Source organism: Larus michahellis, chromosome 8 (genome assembly GCF_964199755.1).
Source record: "Larus michahellis chromosome 8, bLarMic1.1, whole genome shotgun sequence".
NCBI lineage: Eukaryota > Metazoa > Chordata > Aves > Charadriiformes > Laridae > Larus > Larus michahellis.
The window spans coordinates 38,563,583-38,585,436 of NC_133903.1; the positions used below are offsets into that span (position 1 = coordinate 38,563,583).

A 21,854-nucleotide genomic window follows, 5' to 3' on the forward strand; every position below is an offset into this window, starting at 1 on the left:
ACAGCGATCCCCTCGCTTTAAGCAAAGGGTGGCGAAGCGGGCGAGCGTCTCAGGTGACGGCCGCTGCCCGCCCTTCTCCGCCCGCTGACAGCTGCTGTCGCTCGGCGGCTGCCTGAGGAGAGCGCGGTCGCCGGTGGCTGAGGGAAGGCGGCCGCCGCGCTCCCTCCTGCCCTCGCCCTGCCGTGCCCAGCCGGCGGCACGGCTGCAGTACCGGCAGGCGGGGAAGCGCTTCTCGCCGCTCCGCCTCCGCCATCGCCTCCCGCTTGCGGGGATGTGTGATTGCCATGGCGAGGCTGTTCTTCCCGGGGGCCTGGCTCAGGAAACCCCACTACGCGCAGGTAGGCCGGCAGCGGGCCGTCCCCCGCGGCGGGCGGGTCGGGACGGGCAGGCCGGTGCCAGCACCCTTCCCTCCCCGCTCTCTCCCCCTCCCCGGCAAAGTTACCTCAGGAGCGGGCGCCCCCCGCAGGGCTCGACGCTTCTCCCGGGCCGGCGCGGGTGCGGCCGTCGTTCCTTCCCGCCGGCGCCTGGCGGCGGATGCTGCCCGGCGGGAGGTCGCGGCGCCGGGGCTGAGGCGCTCGCTGCGGCCGGCGGGCCCCGCGACGGCGGGTCTTTGGGGCAGGGGAGCAGGTGCCGGGAGGCCTGAGGGGCCGCGGTGCCTGTTGCCGCCTCTGCCGCCGATCGGATCGGGCCTCTCTTGCTGCCTCCGAGCGCCCTCCCTGAGCGGCCCGCGCTGCTCTCCGGCAGGACCTGTTACGCGGCAGCCCGCCCGCCGGCTCTCTGGCCCCCGCCGGCTCACAAGAGGCTTTGAGTTGGGCAGCTACACCCGCGGCATTGCCAGGGCCCTGAGGAACCCTCATGCTTTTCTCCACATGTCCTTCCTTTACGCCTATCGCCGGTGCTGTGGGGATCCGTCCTATCCGAGGATGGACTAGGGCATGCATGAGGAGGCTCATTTTTCCACGTGTCCTAAAAGAATTAATGTCGGGCGCTTTTAGGCTGTTCAGAAGCTGTTTGCTCCGTGGATTTGTGTATGCGTTCATAGACACAGTTTGCTATTTACATATACATGTTAGTACTACTAAAGCTATCTGTGTAAGGATATGTTGGTTCAAAGCATTGTAGCTGTCACATAGCAGGAAGTTCTACTGTGAAATGTTAGTCAGTTATGACCTAGAGGTACATTGAGGGTTATTCTCTGGGCTTCCTTTTTATTTGTTGCATTATATTTTAATTAAATTGTAACTAAAATGAGCAATTGTTGAGTTGGAGGGGATAGCTATAATATTTCTTTTTCTTATATATACTACTTATGTTCATCATCTGTTGATACCTTATTAAATGCTTTGTGATCGTTGGATTTAAAAATGTAAACTTCATCTTGATGCATTTTTAAGTTTCAAATGTTTTAATTCCTCCTGGTCTGGAGCTTTTTTGGCCTCACTCTCTTTTTGGAACTACCTGAGACAGGATGTAACATTTAAGAAGAAGTGTACAGATAGGGGTATAATCTTACCCTCTTTAATATTTGTTTTATGGTATGTATCTACAAATCTGGGTCAGTATCACTTGATTTTTAGACCAGAAAAGATTGCTTTTAATCTATTTACTGAAGTAGACACTTGTATAGCATTTGGATTCCCATAAGAGAAAGCCTCTAATACAAATGAAAGTGAATTAATAATCTATATGCTACCTTTCAAATTAGGATTTTCCAAACTGTTTTCCTCATTTGCCTTGATGATAAGTCTCTCTCTGATCATTATGAGGCGTGATAACATTTTTCTTTATTCTTCTTCTCAACATTTACTTTTAAGGCCTTTCAACCAAAATATGGTGTTTTAAAATCTGAGAAACAGGAAGACAGCAAGATCATTTATTAGAAAAGCCAAAGAAGTTAAACATTTTTTTCTATAACAGATTAAAAAAAACCCCAAAACACATTTCTGTTTGTGCTTTCTTATATTGGAAGCTGCATTTGAATATTCTACAGATTTGTTTTAGGAGACCTAATAGTAGCTTTGTGAACATTAACATATTTTTCTGTGTTAGACAGTGAATGTATGTTGATATTTGATCCATCCATAGAATGGCAGCAAGCTGTCGATATATTGACTTTTCTTGTTACTGCATGTTACTGTTGGTACATGACAACTGTAGTCATGGTTTAACTCTAGTAATTCCGGAGTGCTTTACTGAGATTTGTCTTCAAAGAAGCCGGTGCTCTCTAAGTAAATACTAGACCTTAACTTGCTGAGATATAGCTATGAGCAAGACAGAAAGATTTGTGTAGTATTGCTATGCAATATTTCAAGTAGCACACCAGGGGAGATAGTTGTGCAATGGAAGGTATTGCTAAGTGACTTCTGAATCTTTTTGGCTGGTGTCCCAGACTTTCTGAAAACTATGTTGTGAAGTGAATTGATAGAACATCAGGTTCTGTGAGGCAGAGCTTAATACCTGCTTTAGCTTTCCTGCTGTAATAGGAGCAGGATGCTATGAGTTGGTTTGCAACTGATACTGTACAGCAAATGTTCTATTATTATTTTACATGCTCTTTAGGTTTTATGTAGAATGCCAGATCCATAGGTGATCAGTTGATGATCTTTCTGGCTAAGAAGGCTGTGCTGCTAAGTATCAGCTCATGTAAAAGGAGCAGGGCAAACTCTTAGATATTTTACCTCAGCCCAAAATCTAGTGAGTTAGGGACCCATGGAGACAATGTTACGGTTTTGTCACAGAACAGTAACTCTGAAATACAATATTTTCCCTTTGCTTAGACTGCAAATCATGTAATGCTAGTAAACCAAATTAAACAACAAAAAAACCCCTTCAAACCTGACAAATTTTAAATACTACTAAATACCACAAAAAAAAAATCTAGTTGTATTTACAGGATTTTACAGTTGGGTGATTAACACTGTTAGGATTTGATACGTGTTTTACAAGGAGAGATTAGTGTCCCAAATTTGGGAGGCGTCCTGAAGTTCTTCCTGATAGCTGTAGTTAGCAATTTATCATGAGGCTGAGGGCAAGCCAGCAGGATTGTGTGTGACAATAATCATGTAAAGAACACCTGCATGCTTGGAAGCCTTCTGGTCCCTAGAGATTCTGGACTAAGTTGACAGACTCTTTAGAGACGTCCCATGAATTTCAGTAATGTATAAGAGACTGTCTTTAAGGGGCAAAAGAATAGAAAAGCTTTAAAGCCCTGCATAACAGAAACTTCCTGTATCATCTCTTTCCTCTAAGATTTTAATTTTTTTTTTTTCTGCTTAACCTTTTAAGGGGAAACATCCAGTTTTCTATCTTGGTCATTATTTTATTTCAAAAGATATCTCCAATGTTGTTTACTCAGTTTGATTACTTGGGATACAAATAATTCAAGACACTAGCATCGTCTTAAGCATGTACTGCCTGCTCTTAAAAATATGAATGTGTCCAGTACATGGCATCCAAGACAGCATGGGATAATATTCTCAGGCATCATGTCAGCCTACCTGAAATGCATCCAGTGCTCCATAAAACAACTTGAACAGAGAACAAAATGGGATTTCTAACATGATCAGCCTACTTTTTTTTTTTTTTTTAATCTGTTCTTTCCTATTGCTAATACGTAAAACAAATGGACCGAGCAACTCAGACTTGGAGAAGATTAACGCACGATGGTTATGTGGAATACTTTGCAGAATTAAGCTCTCTGTACTATTAAACAAAGAAACACTTTCATACTCTTTAACCATAAAAATGTTTTAAATAAAAAGTACACTTACAAAAAAACTGGCAAGTTGTCTTGCATTTTGATCCTCCACTCTCCATATGCTTTGGAGTGGATCCAAGCTTGAGTTTTGCCAAAAGTGGTTTTCCAATTCTTTCCAGGGGATGAATGTCTAATTATTATTCAATGCACATGACTTAGTAGAATATACAAGTGATGGAAGAAGTCGACTCTGTAATATCCTTTTAAGCATTACAAGTGCTTTCCTTCATTCTTGCATTCCCTGGCTCATATTTAAAAGTCTTGATGGAAGAGTGGAACAGAAAGGAGAAATTGTGTTTTCTGGTTTTGAATGCTCTCTTCCTTTTTTGATAATTTTGGAACTCTCAGTCCTTCTGTCACCCTGAATATGTGGTTATTAAAAATGTTTCATAGCAGTCTGTCATTATTCCAAATACAGTCTGTCTACATGTATTGCCCCCTAATCTCTGTATGTATTGCCCCCTAATCTCTGTATGGGACTTCTTGCTCAGAAATGTATTCAAATGACCTACATAGCATATGTGCAGTAAGTCCACTGTATTCAGGGTGCATTAGTGCACATGTGAACTAACCGGGCTCAGTAAGTCCATGTGTCTGCTACATTAATACAGCACACACACATCAGTTCTGACACTTCCGAGATGAAGTGGACTAAGTGTGTCTACACTCACAGACTGATTCTGGGGAGGAAATGGAAATTTGATATGGGGGATGTATGGCAAGAAACAAAATAATGATTGGGCCTTTTGCTGAATGTGGTAAGGAGGTCCTTAATTTCTTTTGAATCAAAGAGTGGAACCTGATGGTCTTCTGTAAGCAGACATATGCTCTTGTCCATACTCTGACCTGGCAGGGCATAAGTCTCTTGCAAGTCAAAAGCTACGTGACTGCATTGGCACAGTGCTGAGACCAAAATAAATCTAGCTTCTCTGGAACTTCCTGCCAAGTATATGATGTAGTCAGATGGCATCTGGGGAGGATTTTCTGTCCCAAACGCATTTTCTTTCTGCCTGAGAAGGAGGACAAATTTGGATAAGACCATATATACGGTATTCCCTCCTGTACTGTGAATATGGTCAATACTCTGCAGTGGTCCCGAGGCCTGCAGACCACTGCTGGTCTTTGAGACTGTACTAAACAGTATGCATTTAATACAAAATAGCATTAAATAACAATTTGGTTTAAAGTTTAGTATTAGAAAGGTTCATGGAAGGAGTCAGCAAGAAACTTTGAGGAATGAAGAGGGTTTGTTGTCCCAGAAGCTTTGGTTCCTAAGCAGTTTTTACACATGGAAACAGCTTTGCCTAAAATTGTCAGATTTATTTCTGTTGATCTTTCTCAGATTTTACCAGTAGTTTTGTGTGCTTTGTTATTTATGCTCTACAGTATTAGTGTTATTAGAAACAGTTAAAAAAAACCCAACACACAACAAAAAAACCTGTCTCTAAAGGAAATCACCATATCTTATCTTTCAAATAGATGAAAGATAATCATTAGCACTTATTTGCTGTAATTCCTGATTCATAGGAGCTTCTGCTTATGTATGTGTGGGGAAATACTGAAGAAAGTTAATTTATTAGAATTTTCAGTAATCTTATTAATAGAAGATATTTTGTAGAGAAGAGTCTTGTGATGGGCTTTAGGAAGAACACCGTCAGAATTGTCTGTAGAAATGAGGATGTCATAAAAGAATATTTAGTTCTCCCTGTAGGTGTTCTGCGATATTTTATTAAAGGACTGGGTAATTAAATAGTTATAAAAGGTTCACTTCTAAAAACAAAAATCAAATTGAAAAAGAGCAAACACTTTTTTTTTATCTTTCCTATTCAAGCATCCTGTTCTCTGCAGACTTATTTTCCAGACTGACTGCAGCTGTGGAACACTAATCGTTCATATATTTGCATTTAGAATATGACATTTGTGTCCTTCTTGTGGTTGCTTGTTCATAATAATCTGCAACCCATGTTGCTGGTTTTTTTGTTTTTAAAGTTTTATGAGCTTCTGTCTCATACAGATGTTGCTTGAATCACTGAAAACTGCCTGCCATTGTTTGGTATCCTTTCTTGTTTATCGGTAGAATTTCACATAATAAAAGAAGTTCTCATGTTACTTTGAATCTCTGAAAGCATGTGTGATGAAGTTAGAGATACAGATTTGGCTTTTGTGAGCTAGAAAGCCTTGTAAGACATAGTGGTGTGTTGAACTAAACATACCCAGAAACTCTGTACTGGTGCAGTTTTTGTCATGGATTGTTTTTATGCGTGTTGTTGGGTATCAATATGTGGAATGTATTTCAAATTGTGGTAGCTTTTGGCAAATCATACTTCTCTTTGGAGAAATAAAACTAAAAATTGCATGTAAGAAAAGCACTTAAAGTTCCCAGAAGGCTTGGTGCTTATCAGAAGAAAGGAGGTGTCTTGCTATAGCTTCTGCCTTGATTTGATTACTTTATTTTGGGGCAATATCCACTTTATAGCAAAAAAAATATTTCCTCTTACGTTCCTTATCTTCCAACTTGGATAACAGAACTTAAAGAAAAGACTTGGAATGCTTTGTAGAATGCAATATGGGGTAAACTGGGGCTTGAACCATATGACTAGGTCCCCTATATCCTCTCCCAAAGAAGCTAAGTAAATCTAACATTGAACCTTTATCAGCGTGATTTTAAGTGTTGACATTCATGCATGTGTTTCTTTGGAACAGAATTTTAGCATTGCTCAGATGTAGGTTCTTTTAGATTGTAAGAATAGATATTCTGGATGCAGTTTGTTTATAGATAGCAGTTTTGAAGAAGAAAAAAGTAGGAAATGCTGTAACTGAATACACTTTGTGTTAACCTGACATTCCCCACACCTCTGATTTGCACAGTCGAACCTGGCCTTGTGTTGCAGCCTGCCCTTTTGTGGCTAAAAGGAGAAAGCCATGAACTTAAATGTTTTAAATTAATTTAATTATGCTGCTTGTATTTGAAACATTTTTTTTTAGCTTAGTTTTAACTGGTGCTTTTATTTACTGTCTGAAAGAAATAGTACCTAGACTTATCTGAAGAATGGGACTTACAGGGAAAGTGTTTCCTTCAAGAATGTGCAGAGGTTATGTCAGGATGTGAGGTGACTTCTGGTAGGATTCAAAAAAGTTAATTTGAAGAAACATAATTAAACTGCATACATGGACAACACTTGAAATTAAAGTACATGAGATGATAGAGAAAGCACACAGCTTCGCTACTGAATTCTTAAATTATGACTGTACTATAGTGCTGTTTACTTAAAAAAAAGAAAAAAGAAAGAAACTAAAACACAAAGAACCTCCACGTTTCTGGAGGAAGCTTTTATGTATAGGGATGTCACCTGTCAGCTCTTCCAGCTGCTGTAGGCCAAGTGCTGGATGGAGAGCAGGAGACTACCATTCTTTCTTGCTCTATATAGTGTCTCTCAGGAGCTCTAGGCTGGGTATGGACCGTGGGAGGTTGGGTAGGAAGGAGGAGGACTTACTTGAAATGACAAACAAGATTTTTTTATTTTTTTTTTTTGCTGGCAGCAAATTTAGGTGGAACATCATAAGCTGTTTAAAAATGTAAATCCTTTTCAGATTGGATGCTCAAGAGTTTTGTTGCTGTAATTCTGTGTGTGTGTGATGGTTGTGTTTGGGACTTTATTTATTTTATGAAATACCTGATGAAACTTTGTCTGAGTTAGGTTCACAACACTACACAGGTGGTATATATTTAGATAGAAAATAAAATTTCTTAAGTTAGCTCTGTGATGGTGTGTATGCAAGAAGTTAAGGATGGTTTGAGTCAGCCTTTGCCAGTGCAGCAATTCTAATTTCAGTTCAGCACATCTTAACTGTAAGGGGGCTAACCTCTGAGCTCTGTGGAGTGTTGTCCAAGATGCTCCTCTGACCTCATGCTCCATTAGTTTACTATATGTGCAATTAAAGTGGCAGAGTGAGCATGTGCCCATACCATAGGTACTCCAGCTCGTTATTTGTTTGACTACTGGAAACTTCCAGTGAAAATGTTTGGTTTTTTTATGAAGAGGATGATTCTCAGAGTATGAGACAAAGGTGTGTTTGTTTGGCAGAGGATTTGGGCAAGGGAGTGGAAGTGGGAATAATGGGTAGCTGTTTGCTCAGTTGACTAGAAGTCAATCCCAATGAAAAGATAAGTATAAAAAACTAATGAACATGTCTTCATTGCGTAATTATCAATAACTGAACATGATACAATTCTATCAAAATATCGTGCTTTAATTACAAATAGCTTTTGTACTTCTCGTGATGCTGCTGTATCTCATTGTGCTTGCAAAGGCAAAGAAGGTAATTCTTTCTATTTGATACTGTACCTAGTTACAGAAACGTTAGGCTAAAGTAAAAATAGATGAATGACTCACCTAGTTAGATAATTTCAGGAACTGTACTACAGAGAACTCATTGGTATTATTGTGATGTTGAAACGAGCAAAAAAACCCCTAAATTCTAAGTTATGAAACCTCGAGTTTTTAGGTCGTGTAAGAACAAATAAAAGTAACTAAATTATTACAGAAGACATTGAACCTGCATGACTGTACTATAGTAGTTCTTATTTGTAAGTGCTAAAACTGTTATATATCATCTGTCCTTTAACGAGCAGAAAGTGTGAAGGTAGCAAAGAAAAAGCACATTGTGTTCTCTAGATGGACTGAGAAAAATCTGTTTGTATGCTTGCAACTGATCTAGATCAGGTGATCCCTCAACCCTGAACCTTAAATGTTTTTGATCTACTGGTTTGGTTCACCTCTCAGCTCCAAACTGTGTTTCAAGAGACCTCTGCTGGAGGGCTGCTTCAGGGCTGGTAACCTGGGTTTCCTGGGACAGATCTGCTGGGGTAGAATAGATCTCTTTGGTTTTGTTTTGGTTTATTTTGTGTAGTGTGGGTGTAAGAACTAAACTATGCAAAGAATCCATCTGCCCTGCTTACAGCTTTCCTTTGGTTCTGGAAGTGAGAACAGGGAGAGAGACACCCTCCTAGTGCTTTGCCATAGCACCTCTGCTGGCTTCCCAGAGCTGTGAAAGAAGGATGCTCGTGGATGATAAGTGCATTTGACACATGGGTGGTAGTTCAGGACAAGGATTCTGAAGTAGAAAAATTGTGCTGGAGAAACTGAAAGTGTATGAGGCACTGAGTAGTGCTGGAAACTTACTTGAGAATGAAAGACTGGAAGTGAGGCCAGTGTTGCAGAACCAGATGGAAGTAGACTGGAAATAAATGGAAGAAAAAATAGCAGATAATGTGTGGTTCAAGAAGAGGGACACTATGACTGGCTAAGCAAACAGCTTGAGATGGGCACTGGAAAGAAAAAACTAATAAGTGAAAACTGTAAATGACTAAATACAGAAAATGGTCTGAAAGAACAAATAGATGAGGTTGAGTCCACCTGAGCTTGAACTAAGATTTCATTTCTCTTCTGTAGGGGGTGGTGGTGGGGAAGTGTTTCTGAACCCATTGGTGAAGTATCAGTTCTCAGTTATTGCTGCTTCACATGTAGGATGACTTCTGCTGCTTTTCATCAGCCTGTTCAAGCAGCAGGGTTTGCAAGAAAGTTTGTGATTCTTCATGTTGTAAGCATGTAGGTGTGGTATTTTGTCTTTTTTTTAATTCTTTTAAGCTGGCAAATTGCACTAAAAATCTTGCAATTCTGTCATTTTAGTAGTGTTCTTTCAATGGGAAAGGCTCATGCATGGTATTTCTTTTTTTGATGCTCCCCAGCCCCTTGATGTCAGTTTTGTTTTCTTGGCTGTGCTGCCCTATCCCCAGCTTCCTCATACATTTTTCTAAGCTCTTTCTAAATGTACTGTAAACCACACAGCATTATTGTTCGTCTTCTTTTGTACTCTGTCCAGTTTGTATCCATATTGTGGCTACCATGCTTTGGAGGAAATTACATATTACTCCAGCTAAAGTCTTTGTGGCTCTGAGGAAAATAGCAGAGATTATTCCCATTTTACAACACTCCCAATAAAATATCTTAAAAACTTGTTGAAGGAACTATCTGGTCAGGATTTATCACCAGAATAAAAGTGGTTAGTTATATCTATCTCTTCTTTTAATTACGTAGTTTTAAGATCAAGTCAATAGAGCGTGTGTGAAGGAGTGAAAGAATAAGGATGCACAGCTGAGGCATGCGGCAGGACCACAGCTGTATGGATTGGAATCACCTTTGAGTCTTTTGGAACTGACCTTTCTCAGATTATTTCTTCCAAGAGGAAAGGATATAATGCATGCTGGTTGTTCATCATATTTTTATAAGTACTCATAAATTATTGTAGTCTTTCTGGTTAAAAAAAAAACACCAAACACTTGACTTATTTATATCTGCTGCAGTTCTGTGTTTTCCCTCCATTTTAAAGCCAGGTAATACTGTTCATCCTCTTGTCATCTTCTGGAACCCGCTTCCTCTCACCCCTCCCAGGTCCCCCTCTGTAAGCTTTCCAAGCTTTTAGCTCATGGCTGAGAGTTCACTTTGAAGCAGTATCAGGTTTTCCTTTTTTCTTTTTTTCCTTTTTTTTTTTTTTTTAAATCAGATTAATTCTTGACTTTTCAAAATAAAACATTTGCTTAGTTTCATAGAAGTTTAAAAACAGTTTGAAATTTTTAATCAGTTGAGGAGTTAGCTGTGCTTTGCTTAAACATAGATCAGATACAAATTTATTTATTTATCTATTTAGCACTGGCCCCTTGATAACCTCAACCCTGATTTGGAGGGACCAAGGGTATGAGGCATTTCAAGCTCCTGGTTACAGAAAGTTCACTTCTCTTAGGTGAGTCTGTCAGAGACTTCTAGCAGTAAAATAATGAAAGTTTTTATACCTTTGAAGAAAACATGATCTGAATCAACAACTTATGATGAAGTATTTGATTATTTGGTTTCTAGATTTGCATTGATAATTCCTTCATGGGTTTTTCTTTTTTATCATTTTCTTCAAAGCATCTTTATTGGTGGACCACTGATATAGTCTAGCATGACAATCCTGTGTTCCTGTACAGCTCTCTCCTACCTTTCCTTCTCTCGCTACAGATAGGTAAGAGGGTACTCAAGCACTTCCTTTATTAAAGTGGCCCAAATCTTTCAAAGTAATTTTTATTTTAGTAAGTGTGGGTTTACGTATTTGTATTCCATGTTTCTCTTAACCTATATTTATATCAAAGTTGTGTAGTTTCATTCAACTATTAGACATCTACCCTGCCACAATCAACCTTTCAAAATTCTGATAATACTTCTTAAACAGTGTAAACAAAACCTTTACATTATTTAATGATAAACCTTAATATTTAGTCTTATGGATGTTTAGAGAAGACTAAGGATTCTATAAACAGGGTTTACTGTGGGTGGGTACAGTGATTTGGTTTTTAAGTGACTTTTTGGTACGTGAACACGTTATGTGTATTACAGAAAGGAATATTCATTTTGCTCTCTTCACAATCTAAAACATGAATGATTGTAAAAAAAATAAATGCTTGTAGTACATGGTCTTCTTTAAGCTGGTTTCACTTGCAGCACTGGCAGTGGAGGAACAAAACCTAAAAATGAGGCAAATAGGTTTAAAATGTTGTTAGTAAAATTACTTCATAATATTTCTAGTGGTTTTGCCAAGGTGCACTATCCTGCAGTTCTGCTGACACAGTGATTTGCAGGCTTGTGCTGTGCATCAGACCAACTCCCTGATTTCATCTGTGGTATAGACTCACAAACAGTTCTTTGGGTATAATTACGAAAAAAATGGGCTTCAGCGTAGAGGTGCAAAGAAGCAGGGGCAAAGCAATTTGTACTGTACTGAACAATTTGTATAGTAAAACTGTAGTCTACGCAAGTCCACAGGTGTGATTGTTCTGTTTCAGTTCTTATTTTCAAAAGCAGAAAAACTTAGAATATGACACTAAAGATTTTTTGACTATAACTATTTACTTACCAGTGAAGTTCCTGTGGCTGTTATGACCAGATCATCTTGTGATATTTCAGCTGAAATACAGAAAATGATAGCTTAGTGTATTAAAGAAAATAGAAATCACTTTCTTCAATCTCCAGATGCTGCACTCTAACTACAATATTTACTCAAAGGCAGAGGAACTGGTCTTGAAGCAAGGAAAGAGATTTTGAGATGATAAAGTGGACAAGTGTGCGTATATGATCCTATGGAAAGAAAACATCCACTTTCAAGTCAGGCCTCCTGTGTTAGACTTGTATACAAACATGTTACAACTCTCACTTACTTCAATAAGACGTCTGAGCTTAAGATTGTTCCCAAATATACTTTAGTAATGCTGCTAATTTTTTACTAAAGCTTTGAATTCTTGTGCTGAGCAAAATGAAGAATGTGCAAATTTGAAGAAGCTTCAGTAGATCACATAAAGACAACATTAAAACATTTATGTTCTACTGTAGAAGGTGAGAAATATGCAATTGTGGTTAGAGCAGTGGACTGTGACTTTTGAGATCTAGATTTAGGTGTGAGTCATCACCTGTGAGGCTTTGGGTGGGTTGATCTGTTTCTGCTTGTCCTCAGGAGAAGCATTCACCCATTTTGTATCTAAATTTTCATTCTTGCAGAGATTGTGGATACATATTTATGAACATCTTGGAACCACAAACAGTATTTTGATGTGGAATTTCACAGTACTATGTGTTTTTAAGGGACATAAAGCATCATGAGAAATATTGATGCTATAACTGTTCAAAGGCCATACCAGCATGCTCCTGCTTTTCTGTTGGGTTAACTTCTTGCATTATTCAGTTTGGCTTTTTGGTTGGGGAGTGTAGGGGGCGGTGAGGAGGTTGGGGATTAAGATTTCCTTGTGCTGAGGCCTTTGACTTTGGCAGCATTGTATCTCATGGTCATTTGGGCATAAGGGGTGTCTACTCAGTTCTCTCAAAATATATCCGAAAGGCTCTCAGTCTTTCTCATAGAATGAGTCACATGAATTTGTGACTGCTCTTCTACATTTGAAAGTGTTAAAACACTTTGCATGTACCTTTCCCTTGATTCACAATTACCCATTTTTAAAAAATTGTTATGCTATAAAATGAAATGATAATAGGATATAAAATTAAGGGCTGAGCCATATAGCATCATCTTTCCTAGCAATTTTTCTGTGTTGTTTCTTGGATTCCTGCTTCTCTTTGAGACTTGATGTTCCTTACAGAACTATATGGGGTCAAGATACGCTTCCTCTTTAGTCTTTGGATGAAGTCAGTGCCTGTGTGAAACTTATACCCTGAAGCATGAATTGAGTTATGGTGGAAGGGTTGGAACCACGCTAGATGGAGAGTAGGACTTCTATACCTAGGGATTACACTTCTTTTGTCGAGGTCTGAAAAAGTCACTTCTTGTTATAGGTGTTAAACCAAGCTACCATTCAACTGATCAGAACTTTTTCTTTAATCTTACTTTCCTTAAAAATAAATAAATTACATATTTAGAAAGGGAAATGCATCTTTGAAGATCTTCCTATATTTGTGGAAGGTTATTTTCTTTAGTAACATTATTTTTTTCTAAAATATAAAATACTTAAAAGATGAAGCCTTATTCGATTTAGTGTGATTTAAGATAACTACTATCAAATTGTAGTAATTTGGAATTATTTCAGTGCTTTTTCTCCCATGCAGACAGAGCCATCTGAAACTAGTATGTGTGAGATGGGTTAGTTAACGTGGTATGTCTATATATACATGATGGCAAAACTGCTCATCATTACTGCCTTTCTTGGAACCGTTTCCAAACACATGGAATGGTTTCTCTAGGAGGAACAGCTAAATTATTACCTGTTAATCTGGAAAACAGATGACATGTCAGGGAGGCATGTGATGGAAGCTCACCAAATCATGACAGATGTGGAGAGAGTGGACAGAAATTGGTAACTCATCTCTTCCAATACCTGAACGAGGGGATCTCAAACAAAGCTAATATGAACCAGATGTAAGCAAAATGAAGTCCAGTCCCTGACCCCAGTACAGTGGATAGTAGGCCTGTGGAATTAATTTCTAAAGAGTGTTCTGGATGCTAAAAGCTTATGTGGATTTTAAGGAGTCTGGGTGAGTTCATGAAGGATAAATGGTTGGAGATTTACTAAATATAGAAAATCACATCTGGCTTAGCAGGTTCTTCTAGAGGAAAATGGGAGCACATTTGGGATATATATTATATGTTCTCACTCTTCGATGGCATCTATTTATAGCTATTGCTGAAGATGAGGATACTAGCAGAAATGGATCTTATACTGAGCCAATATAGCTGCTGTCATGCACTTTCCTTATATCCTGTTGCTAAGGCTGATTCTGACTTTCTAATTCTTTTCTAATCCCGATGTGAGCATGAAAATCAAACCATTAGCACACCAGACTCAGAGGAGGGGAAAAAAGAAAAAGAAAAAGATCAAAATGTGCCTCCTCCCTTACAAGGCACTTTGCTCTCCCTCAATTCTTAATTTATAAATGCTTTATTCCTCTGTCCCTAGTGAAAAATCTAAATGTAAGGCCACAGAATCAACAGGAAAGCCTTGCATGCAGTTATGAGAGAGATCACTGAGGCCAGTAGAAAGGAATTTTACTTGCATAATTAAATGGTGTCATTTCAAGGAAGGAGTGTAAGACTTCAGCACATGGAACCTGTCCCTGATACCCACCCTGCTCATTGTGTATCTGTCTTGCATATTTTTACATCAACATAGATTATTTTTTGACCAGATTCCTGGTCTGTTGGATTTGGTTTAGCAGGAGTGGAACATAAGTAACTGGTTTTAGAGAAAAATGGAAGTAGTTGAGTTCTGACAGTTTATGATTTTGATCAAATGGGTTCTTGCAATCTGGCTTGCCCTATGAGGGTCTGTCATGTTTTGTTTTATTTTATTTATTTATATTTTAACTTTCCTTCCACATACATAAGTCAAACTGACCTCCCCTGTCAGTTTTGCTCACTGAAGGAAGTGAATGTTCCGTGTAATGCAGTCTGCTTATTTTATCACTGTGGAAGTCAAATTCTTAAAGGTGAAATAGTAAATCATGTTTGCTTCTATCATTCTGACTCCTGCTGAATGAATTACAGAGAATATTTTCTCTTTGTTTCCTTTAGGTACGTTTCTCATATATGCGGATGAAGTATCTCTTCATCTCTTGGTTAGTAGTATTTATTGGCAGCTGGGTTATGTATGTTCAGTACTCCACCTACACAGAACTATGCAGAGGACATGAATGTAGGAAAATAATAGTAAGTATATTTAGCATAACTTTCTTAAGTGTTTGTCCTGACTAATTCCACAGCCAGTTCAGTCAGTGCCACATGTAAATTAATCAAATTCTGGTATTCCATCATGTTGAAGTAAGATTACATCTTCAATTACAGACAAAACCATATATGTTTCTAAACATTGTTTTGGTATAGAGTTATTAAAATTGTTTTCTTGCATTTTTCTTTCAAGGGTCAGGTGTTGGGAGAGATACAGTTGTTGCCTCCTTTCTTGGGAAATTTATTAAATATTTTTCTCCCTGTTTGTTTCAGTGTGATAAATACAAGACTGGAGTTATTGATGGGTCAGCATGTAGCAGTCTTTGTGCTAAAGAAACATTGTATTTTGGAAAATGTTTGTCAACAAAGCCCAATAACCAGGTAAGGCTTTACTCATCCAACCTAGTTTTATTGTTTCCCACTGAAATGTCATTGTCTAGAACATCAAGTAGACTTTAGTGTCAGTAAGCTGTATCTGTTTGATATGGATTATTTCCAACTATTTGCTGTGACATGCAGAGCATGTCTATATATGTATATAATATACCTACATAGAGAGAATATCTAGGTATACTATATACAATAGGGCACCTATATATAATATACCTGTATATAATATTATATATTATTCCTCTATGCAGAGGGGTACATTACTATTTTATAATACATATATTTTGTAAACATATATATAAAATATACCAATCCTTCCATATTTTGACAGAATACCTATACTTTTGTACAGCATACTTCTCTGCTGTCCTGCTTCCCAAACAGAAGCATCAGCCTCTTAACAACCTATGCGAAGATGGTAGTAATGCCAATATACTGTTTATCAAGCCATCTTTGTATTTTGACAGTGTAGTGTCTCTTAAGTACCTGCAGTAGTATATTGTATTTGAAGTTGCCATTGTTTGAATGTGCTCTGTGCATTGTCTGTACGTAGGACTGTTTTCTAATCTGTGTTGTTACTTGACTCTTGAAGCAGTGGTTGGAGTACAGGTGGTCTTTAGCTGATGGACTTCTAGTGTTTTTTACCTTTTCCCCCTCTTTTCCTGCATAGATGTATTTAGGAATCTGGGGAAATCTGCAAGGTGTTATAAAATGCCAGATGGAAGAAGCCGCCCAACCTGATTTTGGTACTGACCCAGAACCAAGGAAGGAAATAGTCCTATTTGATAAACCAACAAGAGGAACCACTGTTGAGAAATTCAAAGAAATGGTATATGGTCTTTTTAAAGTAAGTATATGCTTATTTATTCTACTTTGATAGAAAGGCTTATTTTCCTGCAGCTGGAGAGAATGTCCTATTGTATGAGCATTGTTCAAGCGCATGTTAGAAAAACACATAGTTTTTCTCAGAGGTGCTTATCTCAAAGTTTTAAGTAACTAATTATCAGGACTTTTCCTTGCTTTTTAACAGATGCCAGCTAGTATGCATCTTGCATGTCTACAGCTTTCACTTGTATTTGTATAGAAAATATGGTAAAAATACTTTTTGTTGTTGTTGTTTTTTGCTGGGGTTATTGTAACCAGGTACAAGGACTGAAGCACAATTTGGAAACTTCATGCTTGGGAAGAGTTACTATGTTAACTGAGCAGCAGGAATCTCTCTAACTAGAATGACCAGCCATACTTCTCCCAGTTCTTTCTGTGTTATATTAATGTGATACTTATTTCTGTTGCTTTAATGCTCTCCCAGAGTTTTCATAATATAGAGTCATCACTTCAATGCTGTGTCAATACTGATTTTTTGAGTTTTCTTTCTTAAAATTTTCTTGATATTCTCATAGCTCCTGTGTCTCTAGTGATAGAAACAATTCTGGTCTAGCTGAGTGAGCATATGTGCACACATATAACATAATTATGTAAAGCTGATGACGGTTGTCATGCATTACAATAGCTTTGTCTCTAGGAATGGGTGAGCAGCAGGTGTTTTAGAGTAGTTTTTAGGAGAATTTGGGAAAAGTTTATGTGACTTTCTGTGTGTGTTGGTGGTAGTTAAAAATGCAACAGTTCCAATTCCAGCAATGGCTTTTTTCCTGTATTGATACAGTGGAGGCTGTTGTATCAAATAACAAAATTAAGTATTTCAGTACACTTACTGTATGGGATTTGTACCCAGTGTCTTGGTACTTTTTATAGTTGGCCAAAATGTAGTTGATACTGTAATTTCTCTGCACCTGTAAGGTTTAATCAGATGAAAACTAAACCTGATCTAAACATTTGAATTCTACATACTAGTACTTTCAGAATATTTTATACTTGGTGCCTTTGAAAACAGAATAAAAAGGAAGCTCTTCAGGCATCTGGTAGCAAGCCCTGTGACATCTATAACCAATGAAAGCTAGAACATAACATACCCTAACCATACTATCCATGGTGGTAGTGGATTGGTGGTAGTTAATGCAATCATACTTAATCTTTTTCATTTGTTGTTTTTAGGCAAAATTGGGTGAACAAGGAAATCTTTCAGAACTGGTTAATCTCATCCTGTCTTTTGCTGATGGAAACAAAGATGGTAGAGTTTCTTTGCCAGAGGCGAAATCTGCATGGGCACTTCTGCAGCTAGAAGAGTTTCTGTTAATGGTGATCTTGCAGGATAAAGAACATACTCCCAAGTTGATGGGATTTTGTGGTGATCTCTATGTGACCGAAAGAGTTGAATATACCTCTCTCTATGGAATCAGCCTTCCATGGATTATAGAACTTTTCATTCCCTCTGGCTTCAGAAGGAGCATGGACCAATGGTTTACTCCATCGTGGCCAAGAAAGGCAAAAATAGCTATAGGGCTTTTAGAATTTGTGGAAGATATTTTCCATGGACCTTATGGAAACTTTCTGATGTGTGATACAAGTGCCAAAAACTTGGGATATAATGATAAATATGATTTGAAAATGATGGACATGAAAAAAATTGTGCCAGAAATGAATTTGAAGGAAATAATTAAAGATCGTCAATGTGAATCAGATTCGGACTGTATTTATGGTACAGACTGTAGAACTCTGTGTGACCAAAGCAAAATGAGATGTACCACAGAAGTAATTCAGCCAAACTTGGCAAAAGCCTGTCAGCTACTTAAAGACTATCTGCTTCGTGGTGCTCCTTCTGATATCCATGAAGAACTAGAAAAACAACTGTACTTGTGTATTGCCCTTAAAGTCACAGCAAATCAGATGGAAATGGAGCATTCTTTAATACTCAATAACTTGAAAACTTTACTGTGGAAGAAGATTTCCCATACAAATGATTCTTAGCTTCTCCACCAGCAGAAGATAATATTGATGCCTGCCACTAGAGGTGGCCTACCACATTTGATAAAAATTATCTGCAGCATTTTTTAAAGACGTTTCTTTACTCAGATTTTATGAATGGCTCTTTAACTCTTGCCCTTCAGTGACGGGCCTTTGCAAAGAACGAACATGCCACTGGGTGATCGGGCAGAGGCCAGAAGCACTTCTGGTGTTCCAGTGCTGTGTTATGGAAACAAAAAACCCTGCATGCTTGACTGTTCTGTGCACTTTGTCAGATCTTGACCAGGATGAAAGTATTCACTGTGCCACCACATCAACTGATGGAACATCTTACAATTCCGTGAAAATCATTGCTCACATGTGAAATACCTGCAAAAGATTTTTATCCTAAGTAGTTTTATGATGAACCACCACTACTGCAAATGATGTGTCTGAGTCCAAGCTGCTGTTGTGAATAAACTGAACTGTGAGGTTGAAGTTTACTAATACCTTGGCATGGCAGAATTTGCACATTAATAGTTTTTAAACTGTGGAAAAATTAGAATTTTACTGTAGAACTGACAGGTTGTAATATGAGACTTAAATCAGATTGTTTATACCTTGTTACCTCATGCTTACATCTTGAATGTTTAAGTAGTTCAACATTTTTTAATGAAGTCCTTATACAGTGAACCACGTTGGGAGCCAAGAACTTTAGAATATGCTACTTCTTAGAATCATGCATATAGTCTAGCAGCAATATCAACATCTGTTTCAAAAACCATAGATTATTGTACTTCAGTTGAAACCTTTAACCCAAATTAAGCTGTTGCAAATATTGAAAAGTAAGGAGGTTATGGACTAAGCTATTTTATGAGAACTTAAGTTAATTTTTAAAAATACTGATAGCAGAAATGTGCTAACAGTAAAAAACAAAACAAAAAAAACCCTTGCATAGTGTAGGCATCTGCTGTATGACAAGTGAAACAACTTATTGTGGATAAAGTCTTAACTCTTTACTGTCCCTCCAAATTTAGCCTTGTACGTAAATCCTCTTGAACTATTGCAGGAAGTATGTAAGCCAGAGCTAGACCAGAACTGTAGGACGGAAGCTGGATTGTTCAGGATCATGGAATATTGCTTACATCAGAGGCGCTGAGATAGTGACAGCTAGTAACAAAGTAGAACGTAAGTGAGCTGTACTGTTAGTATTCCTTTTTTCTAGTAGCATCTATGAATCATTGTTACATCTTTAAAATAAGCACCATCTGATCCTGGCACTCCACATGGCATGACCACTGTAGCACCTTTAATCTGCATCCCCCTTGTCCTGGTCCCTTAATTCATTTTCAACATAGGCAAAAAGGACAAGCTTTATTTAAATATTTGAAAGGTTGTTAACTGCTTTAAGTATGCTGTATTAAATGCATTCCTTGAATGATTAAACCGAAGTACAGGACAAAGAAAGTAATTTCTCCATACCATATGTAATAGTATGCAGCTTGGGTTAAGAGTGCACTGTTTTGTAAACATCAGCTTTTTAGTTTAAAAATTACTATGGTAATTATTATCTCTAAGTTGATAATGTCCTCCAATTATAAGCTATTACACTCAAATATAAAGTGGTCATGTTCTTGGTGGAAAAATCTGACTGTAATTGCTACTAGGTTTTGGGCAGAGAAGATTATTGAATCCAAAATGATGTTGGGTATTTTAAACAACTGGAAAACATGTTTAATAGTGCAGTTTGTTGTACAGAACCTTCAGTTTCACTGATGTTGCATCAAGTTGGCACTTTCATTGGGAAAAAAATGCTTTTGTTTACAATAAATCACAGGTCTCTCTCTTTCAATAGCAGTACTTATCTATCAGTATCTTAAAGCAAAACACTCATGTCTGTAGCCTACTTCGCTCGTGTTTTAACTGTGCAAGCAACTTCAGTAAGTCTAAATACAAAGTGTCTATGAAACTGGGATGTAGGAGAAAATAAGGGCTAGGGGCAAGTCAAGGCCTGTGTAACTAAGCATGTATATGCAACTTAAAAGTGAATTCTCTTTCCTAATCACTAAATAATGTGAAATATTTAGCTTAACACAGTACCTGTTTCGGTAGCAGCCAGAACTGGAGGTAAGTGTGTGGAAGTGCTTACTTCAGTTACTGGAGAAAGCTGAAATGCTTCAATTAGACACATATTCCTGTATCAGCTACAGTTAAGTCACAGTAGTGAAAGTATTGCTATTTGTGTTCCTGAAAGCCTAAGGCTGCCTTTGGGCAGAGGCTTTAGAACCTACTGTGACTACTCCTGCTTTTTTCTTAAGCTACACCTTCCCCCATAACATTAAGTATGCTGGAAGAAAAATGGTGAAGGACATGTAAAGCCCTTTTTAAAAATTTAAAATATTTTTGTAGTTAGAAGCAGCAAGTTCTTATATCTAGTCTTTGATACTAGTCATGCCAAACATTAATCAAATTGATTTCCCCTTCTTGCAGGAATAATTCTAATGTGGCAGCCTTAGTTTTGAAGTCTTCTCCCCTGTGAAGGAGTTCAATTCATACAGTACTTTGAAGGCGGAAAAAAAAACCCTTAAGGCTACAGAATATCTGAATCATAAAAAAAAATTCTGTATCTCTATAAGATATATTAATAAGCCAGTCTTACACAGTTGCTTACTCAATAAATTTATTGCCACTTTCTCCAAAGCTTCATAGAAAATTGTGGAAGTTGTCTTAACTATCAGCTGCACGCTCCTGGGCCCTGAGAAAGCTAGCCTTCTTCTGAGCAACACGGTCTTTCTTCTGGGCGAGGGACATCTTGGGACAGTTCCATCTGCAATGTAAGCACAGTATATGATATAACAAAGGCAGACATAAGCAAAAACATGGTTAAGAAAGCTGCAATGCATGAGAACTATGAGTAAGAGTGCTATACTAGAATGTATTCTCACTTCTGTAACATGCTTTATTTCCTCATAATAATTTAGGGCTGTAGTTAGGGCACCACAAAAAGTCAGTGTTAGACTGCAGCAGTTTAATTCCTCAAGAGGTAAGCTCAGCACTCTTATGATTAGAACATAGAGAGTATCAAGCCCAATGCAATAGCTGTGCCTTTATTTCTTTTCTCCCAGACGCCCGAAAAATCAAAATAGTTTAGTACTGACAAATTAGTCAGCCTACCCCCTCCTGAAGAGAAGGAGCTTTGACACTGAAAACACTAAGACCTGAACACACACACACACACTTTAAGAGTTCCAGCTACTCAGGCCACAAGTATGCTCCACTTTTAAATATTTTTAACATAGTTGAGGGCTCTTAAATTTTAAATTTCTACTGCTAATCTTAACTCCTGACAAAGTTATGCAGAAATATTTGCATGTTAATCTGACACAGTTCTGACACAACTGCAACATGAACTGCATTACTTGTTTTAATGTAACTAAAATATCTTCAACAGAGAAGTCACGCTCATGTTAAAGAGGATGGAAATTTTACCTCTTTTTCTTGACCTCTCTCTTGGGTTTCTTTTCATGGACTGGATTATCCCGTATAGCAGCATGGGCTTTTTTGTACATTTCTTCCATCTTAAAAAGAAAAAAGGTTAAGTTCTCCA

At 38.1% G+C, this 21,854-nt stretch overlaps 2 protein-coding genes across 4 annotated transcripts in view; one reads left to right on the plus strand and one right to left on the minus strand.

The window, feature by feature from the left end:
• DIPK1A (divergent protein kinase domain 1A) lies at positions 1 to 20,947 on the plus strand. 3 transcript variants are annotated; one of them, XM_074597236.1, is made up of 7 exons: positions 1,031 to 1,068; positions 10,466 to 10,558; positions 10,726 to 10,819; positions 14,864 to 14,998; positions 15,290 to 15,397; positions 16,077 to 16,253; positions 17,459 to 20,099. In XM_074597236.1, exons 4-7 carry the CDS (start codon positions 14,879 to 14,881, stop codon positions 18,269 to 18,271), a joined length of 1,218 nt encoding a protein of 405 aa, XP_074453337.1. In that variant the 5' UTR covers positions 1,031 to 1,068; positions 10,466 to 10,558; positions 10,726 to 10,819; positions 14,864 to 14,878; the 3' UTR covers positions 18,272 to 20,099. The 3 variants fall into 3 exon arrangements, with proteins under 3 accessions (XP_074453338.1, XP_074453336.1, XP_074453337.1); XM_074597237.1 differs by lacking the exons at positions 1,031 to 1,068; positions 10,466 to 10,558 and adding an exon at positions 1 to 338; XM_074597235.1 differs by lacking the exons at positions 1,031 to 1,068; positions 10,466 to 10,558; positions 10,726 to 10,819 and adding an exon at positions 1 to 338 and having other exon boundaries at positions 17,459 to 20,947.
• RPL5 (ribosomal protein L5) overlaps positions 20,911 to 21,854 on the minus strand; it is a 7,345-nt gene continuing 6,401 nt past the window's right edge. The window contains exons 7-8 of the mRNA XM_074597239.1: positions 21,737 to 21,825; positions 20,911 to 21,074 (exon numbers count right to left, since the gene is read on the minus strand). Coding sequence (XP_074453340.1) covers positions 20,975 to 21,074; positions 21,737 to 21,825 — 189 coding nt within the window. The 3' untranslated portion in view covers positions 20,911 to 20,974. The remainder of the gene's footprint in view (positions 21,075 to 21,736; positions 21,826 to 21,854) is intronic.